Raw genomic sequence first — 7,483 nt, forward strand, 5'->3', positions numbered from 1 at the left:
ACAGTTCTTTCGTTTATATTTCATTCAATATTTAATCGCCAACACTTTAATTTTAATTTGATGAATAATTCAAAAACAGTGCATTTTCTAGCATTTAATTTTAAATAAGTCATTACATTTAAAACGATATCAACGACATTTGATCATTTTTGAAAAAAAATTATAAATATATATATTTGAAATTTGTTTTATACAGATTGGATTGCAATAAATAATGTCATTATTAAAAAATTAAAACTATTGGATAAATTATATTTTAAAGTAATCAGCAACTTAGTTTTAAATTTTATGTGTAAGCACTTACGTATTAACTTATATAAACTATATTTATGAATAAAAAAAACTATGAAAATAATACCATCAATGAAAATGTAGTAAGATAGTGCATAGTTTTGTGGTAGGTATTTAATAATTTAAAGGCTTTATTTTTATTTAAGAATATCAACGCTTATTATGATTCATTCATCCATCAAAATGTAAATTTTAATTTTGCTACAAATATTTGAACAAAATATATTTACGCAGAAAAATTTGTAATTGTAATTTACAATTAATTTTAACATAAAATGAGAGTCAGGGGGTGGAATTGGTTTGATAAGGCAAATTTAGAATTAGATCGAAAAGAGAAGTGAGCGTTTTGGCCGTAGTGGGACCGTTAGTCGGGCCGGTGCGGCGGTGGCGGCAGCGGCGTCTCTCTCCCCTCCCCGCGTCCGTCGTCGACGAATAACCGTCGCCCCTCCGGCCTCCGCCACGCGATTGCGCCCCCCGCCGGCTGCCCCTCTCGGCGTCCCCTCGCCGAGCCTCCGCCCTCGCCCCCGCCCCGCTCCGCCCCCTCCCCCGCCCCCAACGCTCCTAACCTCACACGTCAGTCGCCGTAGCCGCGGCCGCCGCCATTACGCGCGACCACAGGTGAGCCCCCAAGCGCCGCGCTCCGCCCCTCGACCGATCGCCCCCCACCGCGCGCCCCCCGCTTCGGCCCCCGCCGATTATCACCAGCCGTCACTTGCGTCACCGTTGACAGCTAACCTAGTAACCATCGACCATAACCCTCGTCCCCTGTATTTATATACATCACTCCGCTCTTCAAGTATTCCGATTATGTTTTGCCTTTAATGTGAGTTTAATTATCTATTTATTCCTTTGAAATTTTTTTTATTGTTTTATTGCTTACGTCATTTGATAGTAATATTTCCAAATTTTCCACTCTATTACCTGATTTAGTGACTGCATGTTTACCATTGGAATCCCATTATTGTTCAACAAAAAAAATATTTAAATCTCTATTTTTGAATTTCAATAGCCAGTAACCTTATAGAATCGATAGGGAAGACTTCCGATACTAATTAGAGTGTGAATTTTAACAAGTTGATCGTTTCAGTACTAGTCTATTATAAAATCACGTTGCTGACATATAACAGCAAAATGTATTCGTAACTTCATATAAAATCGAATTTTTTTATCTGGGAATATCGATTTCAATAGATGGAATCTATCAAGTCGATATCCGAAGAAGAATTGGAATGACAAAATGGCAATTACTATTCTAACAAAGATTTTTTTTATTTTTTTTATTTATTATTATAGTAAATATATACAAATAGACAATGAATAAAAATTTCAAATTAACGATCGCTGTGACCTGACAGGTTACCCCAATGCATCATAGCATTATAATAATAAAAAAATCAAAAGCAACCTGGTATTAGGCTTGTAAAAAAAACATTATCGGTCATTCATCTCTTATGAAACTAACCATTTCATCAACAAGACAAGCAAACAGGACCAAATGCTCACCTATCACGTTAAAGAACCGAACAGCCTCTACACGAGACGAGTTACTATAAGCAGATGTTCTCCCAACAATAGGTTGAAAAAGTTGACAATGACTCGAAGCTCTACCACATTCAGGAGGCCAAAATTTGAGCTCCGATAAAATCAAAGGATTTTCACTGCTCTCCTTTAACACTCCAAAGAAGTATTTGGAGATGGCAACACTCTTTCACGAGAATAGTGAATCAAAGACTAAAATACCTTTTAAAAAAAGTTGTGGGAAATAATTAAGGGTAATATTTATGCTTCTTCATGTAAAAGTATCTAATAATTTTTTTCTATTGAGAGAGAATTTCATTTCAATGGGACTCCATATGAGAGATCCGGTCCATTATGACTTAAAGGAAGACCCATGTGGTAAAATCTTAAGTTTTCTTGACCACACTATATCGAGCGGAGACTTGGACGTTAAAGAAAAAGGAGAGAAATATTCTGAATGCCTTTGAATACCGCAATGAACGGATCAGATCGCAGAGTCAGCTGGGTCCTCGTTGTGCACTATCATAAACTTGGCCCAAGACCGGGAGGAATGGAGACGAGTCGTCTGTCAGATCCTGGATTTTCCATGAGACCACGATGCTCGGTATTGAGAAAATGTGTAGATATTGAAGTAATTCTATTTTATTTTATTACAGGTGTAAAATTTAATCAAATGTCATAAAACGATACAAAATGGATAGCAGTAGTTTTACATTGCGCTGGGATGACGATCCCCGGGTATGTAGTTTATAATTTATTTAACGTGCTTTAATTTAAAATAAAAATTGCAAAATTGTTTTTATCTGATTTTATTTAGGTGCCGAGTGGAGGAATTATATCGGAAGAGGTTATATCTTCAATGGACAATGTTCAATCAAACCCTTATGTTGGCATGGAAAATCATTCTTCACATTTGGTATTGTTTTTTTTTCTTATTATATAAATCGTACTTCATATGAAATTGAAATAATTTTTCACATTTACCATTATGTATTTTAGAACAATGAAGTAATGACGGCCGACACAGATCAAATAGCAGCTGAAAACCTAATTTTTTTGGCTCAAGATATTGTCGGTAGTATGGCTTATGGAGAATCGTCTCACCAATACCACTCTGATAACTTCACCGTCGATAATGTTGACATCGAACACGCTGGAGAGGTAGAATGTCAGATAACCGAAGAAGTAATCACTGATGACTGGGTCCAACCTGGGGGACAAGAAAGGTATATTGTGCATTTTCTCTTCTTTTTTTTTATTTACTTCGATTTAAATTAATATCAATAGTAATTTTTTTATTCCAGAGTTGAGGTGTCATTAGATCAGATGGCTACGACCACCATTGAGCAACAAAATGAAGGCAACGATATCGATGTTCCTTTACCAACAGATCAGGTACTTGATTAGACACATTGTCAAGTTTAAGTTGCACTTTTTTATGTGAAGTGTACAATAATCGTAACAAAATTTAATATTATAGGATGAATACACCGCAATGCGCCCATATCCTTGCGATTTTTGTTCACGGCGCTTTCGCAAGAAGTCTAACCTCATGAATCATATGGTGGCTCATCAGAATGATCGTCCATTTGGTTGTAATCTCTGCGGTGCACGATATGTTCGCCGCTTTGATCTTCTCAATCATTTGAAAGTACACGCTTATGTACCCGATGATGGAGATGAAGGTATATAAATACATACAATAATCCATGTGATAATTTTGTCGCATTTTTTAAATATTGTTTTGTCGTAGTATTAAATTTTTTTAATATTGTTTTTATTTTGCCACAGAAGCGACATTGTTTGAAGAAGTACCGAAGAATAGAAAGAGGAAACGTTCCACACAGTCATCCAATGTAAATTTTGTCTCTACATCTATCTACATATTTGTAATGTAACGATTGTAATGTAATTTTATATTATTTTCTATTTTCAGACTGAAAAATCGACATATTTAGATAAAACTGCAGTAGCAGCGCGAACTCAACAGTATGAAGGTTCGGGTGGAGGTGGTAATGCTTTCGTAGCAACCCTGCAATCTCAATATGAGGCTACAGATCCTAGTCGTCCTTTTGTTTGTCAGCATTGTGGTGTGGGTTTCGCCAGAGAAAAAGCCTTGGCTTCCCATGCAAGAGTTAGTACAAGCTTAAGATTTTCATTGATGGATTTATTATTTTTAAGTATGTTGTGATTGTTAATATTTTTCTTTTAGATACATGGTGGAGATTCACCATTAGAATGTAGCATCTGTGGAGAACTTTGCTGGAGTAAAGAAAATCTTATTAGTCATACACATTCTAAGCATCCCCACACAGCACCCCAAGCTCTACCGGCATTTGATGGTATAGTACAAATTGTTTTTATTATCATATGTATATAAATAGTATTTATAAGTAGAAAAAAATAATTATGCAAATTTTTTTACAGCCGAACTGTCTTCTGGAGAGTCGTATGTCGAGGATGAGCGGGAGAGTGAGAGTTGGATAGAATTAATATGCAAAGATTGCGGTGCGGGTTTTCAACGGGCAGATCTACTGCAAAGACACGTTCGAGCAGCGCACAAGTTTGTATATTAATCTGCCTAATTTGAATGATTTCGGCAAATATATTTATCGACATGATGGTTTTAGCTATATGTACACTAAGAAAGAGGTAGAGAATTGTGATACGTCAAAAGAGTCCGATACAGTGACTCCAAGTGGTGACGGGTGGAGCAATATAGATCATGCTTGCAGCGTATGTGGCGAAGGATTTCGTGACGCTCTTGAACTCTTGGCGCATGCGGGGAGTCACGCCCGGAGTCGGAATAATAGGTAAAATCATGCAATATCAATGAATATATATTGTATGTCGTGCTGTGTTCATAACAAACTGATCAATTTAGATGTATGCACTGTGGACAAAAGTTTGCCGATGACGTGTCAGTAGCCGAACACGTAACCTCGGCTCATCCTCAATTACCACCGAGCACTTGTTTGTTATGTGGGCGAGCTTGTCACGATCAAAAAGCATTATCTAAACATATGGTTACACACGAATCTTCAAGTAATATGCTGTTTTGCTCAAAGTGTGGAAAAAGCTTCCACAATAAAGGAAGGTGTGTATGAAGTTCATATTTTTTGTGCATTTAAAAATTGTTTCTTAATACTATATGAAAATGTTTCATGTTGGTAGATTAAAACGTCACATGGTGTCACATCGGGACAAAGCTGTTGTATGTAACGTTTGTGGCGTCAGCTTTGCCGATGGTCGATCACTAATGAATCATCGCCATTCTCATACTGGAACTGGTGGTAAACAGTTTCCATGTCAGGAGTGTGGTCAGTTTATATAATAATTCTTATGTATTATTTAATGTCATTGGACAATAATTTGATAAATTTTTTTTTATTAACTTGTAGGCAAAACTTTCGGCTCTCGTAGTTCTCAACAAATACACATACGAATTCATACCGGTGAACGTCCGTATGGTTGTAGGTTTTGTTGGAAGGCTTTTGCCGATGGTGGAACTTTGCGTAAACACGAGAGGATACATACAGGTCTATTTTTTATACACATGGTTTTTTGGTCTAAAAAATTGTTGATTCTAATGTGGTATAATTTGTAGGAGAAAAACCTTATGCATGCGCTGTATGCCCACGTGCTTTCAATCAACGTGTAGTTTTACGTGAGCATGTTAGATCTCATCACTCTGGTCCTGATACGCGTCGTGGCACTGGTATTGATTCTTTCACGCTTTTTTACCTGTCAAATGTATATTAAATGCTAATCAAAAATAAAAATTTTAGGCACTGCGCCGTATTGGTGCCCAGTCTGCGACCGGTTGATGGCCGCGTCTACAGAATTAGTTCAACATATTATCGAACATTGCGATAATAATACGGCAATGAAACGGTTGCCCCAGGTAAATGTAATTTTCTTTGCCTTTTTTTGTCGTATTGTTAAAATTAAATGTATCTTATGAGTGCTTCACATTTAGGTTGGCCCTCGAAAATATAAGCGTCGTCGCAAAGCTCAAGGCAACGACCAGAGTACAAACGATCTTTTGAATAAAAATGATTCTGAAAATAGTGCATCTGAAGCGGAACAGGTCGAGGCGGCACCGGTTAAAAAGCGTGTATTCAGAAAGGCCAAGCAAGTGAACAAGCCGATATCGCCAAACGAATCCACCAACGATCTTTTGACGTTGAATGTTAGTCCCAATTGTAGTGCCGAATCTTCCGTAGGCGGAAGTGCCCGGACGAAAGGAAAGTTGAAATCTAAACGGGTCGTGGAGGCCCCCGCACGTCCAAAAATGATTCACACCCAACGTGCAAAGCCTTCGGACACTGAAAATAACAATACGAGACGTAAAGGTAGAAGCGGTGGTACTCTCGTCACAACGAGCTCGACTACAACCGAAGAAAGAGTACGTCCTCGCACGAAGAACGTTTCATATCACGATGGAGTTGGACGTTTGCCCACTGCTACTTTCCCTTCGTCGATTAAGCGCGAACCCGAAGGGGATATCGCGGCCGACCTACGTGCCATCCAAGACATCGATCAGGGCTCGTCTGACGATCTGCCGCACATTTCGTCAGAAATAGAGATTCTTAAGTGTGAACCCGAAGAAGATGATAATAATGAGTCTTCGTTGACCGTGAAGCTTGAAATGGACGATGCACATTCTAACAATCAAGACGGTTCTTTTTGTTGTGAAATGTGCTCGGAGACATTCTGTGTGCGTGAACAGTTGTTGGCCCACGTCAGGGTGCACATCTGATTATGCTATGCCTTTATAATCAATCGTATGATAAGCCAGTTTTTTATCTTCTATACATAAAATTTCATATGTCCATAAATCAATTTTTGTTTTTTGATTGTCATGTGAAATATTTTCATGTGTATGATTTATGGTTTTTTGTATGTAAGTCGTATGTAAATTCTTAGGCAGTTGTACAGATAGCGTAATTTATAAAGTTTTCATTATTTATGATTTGTTAATTTTGATAAAGTATGTTTTTGGGTGGATAAATTAAGGATTGTTTGATTTTGTAATAAAATATAATTTAATTGGATATCAAATCAGTGCCATAGCTGATTATTTCTTTTTTCATTTTTTTAATGCTTAAAATTGAATATTTACACGTAATAGATAAAAATTTATTTATTGTATTTAATCATATTTTCAAAATTTTAACATTGTATTTATGAATTAATTTTGTAAGATTATTTCTCGATAATTTTATACTGTGCTAAAGAATAACGTTTGAGAAATTGCTCAATACCAGTGACTTCTGATTTACAGCGGACTTCCAACCATTTCGACATATTAAATGTTATTCATAAATATTATGAATGCATAAAATGTCAAGCCTACACACTAGTCATCAAAAGAAATGTGATAATATGTTGACATCCCACAAATTACCCGAGATCTTGATTTTGGGTTTTCGCTTTTTTATCTGATAAATTTATTTCGATTTTATTATATTTAAAACAGATTGAAATAAATTTGATAAAATTGTACTATAATTATTTGTCGCATTTAGATGAATTGTTTATCTTCACTCCCCCCCCCCCCCACCCGATTAATTTGTTGACTCATTCATTAAATATACATCATGTATAAATGTTAAAACATTTTAGAAATTTTTGTTTATGACATTCCAATGTAAAGAAAATAAAAGTGATA

The 7,483-nt window shown here is 36.5% G+C and overlaps 1 protein-coding gene across 2 annotated transcripts; it reads left to right on the top strand.

The window, feature by feature from the left end:
- Window positions 1-639: 639 nt before the first annotated feature.
- LOC143913402 (uncharacterized) lies at window positions 640-7,375 on the top strand. 2 transcript variants are annotated; one of them, XM_077433144.1, is made up of 17 exons: window positions 640-909; window positions 2,466-2,547; window positions 2,627-2,725; window positions 2,809-3,035; window positions 3,114-3,204; window positions 3,290-3,494; window positions 3,601-3,665; window positions 3,746-3,943; window positions 4,022-4,151; window positions 4,237-4,372; window positions 4,440-4,622; window positions 4,694-4,906; window positions 4,984-5,129; window positions 5,211-5,348; window positions 5,417-5,527; window positions 5,598-5,713; window positions 5,789-7,375. In XM_077433144.1, the coding sequence occupies exons 2-17, from the start codon at window positions 2,503-2,505 to the stop codon at window positions 6,569-6,571; spliced, it is 2,886 nt and encodes a 961-aa protein (XP_077289270.1). In that variant the 5' UTR covers window positions 640-909; window positions 2,466-2,502; the 3' UTR covers window positions 6,572-7,375. The 2 variants fall into 2 exon arrangements, with proteins under 2 accessions (XP_077289270.1, XP_077289272.1); XM_077433146.1 differs by having other exon boundaries at window positions 5,810-7,375.
- Window positions 7,376-7,483: the final 108 nt, after the last annotated feature.

This window comes from Arctopsyche grandis, chromosome 6, assembly GCF_051622035.1.
Source record: "Arctopsyche grandis isolate Sample6627 chromosome 6, ASM5162203v2, whole genome shotgun sequence".
Classification (NCBI taxonomy): Eukaryota; Metazoa; Arthropoda; class Insecta; order Trichoptera; family Hydropsychidae; genus Arctopsyche; species Arctopsyche grandis.

What these genes read in the sequence shown, in the direction of transcription:
- LOC143913402 (XM_077433144.1), top strand. Translation starts at nt 2,503, where the DNA reads ATGGATAGCAGTAGTTTTACATTGCGCTGGGATGACGATCCCCGG. An exon ending in CAACCTGGGGGACAAGAAAG is followed by an intron (nt 3,036 to 3,113) that starts GTATATTGTGCA and finishes TTTTTATTCCAG; the next exon opens with AGTTGAGGTGTCATTAGATC. An exon ending in AGCTTCCACAATAAAGGAAG is followed by an intron (nt 4,907 to 4,983) that starts GTGTGTATGAAG and finishes TCATGTTGGTAG; the next exon opens with ATTAAAACGTCACATGGTGT.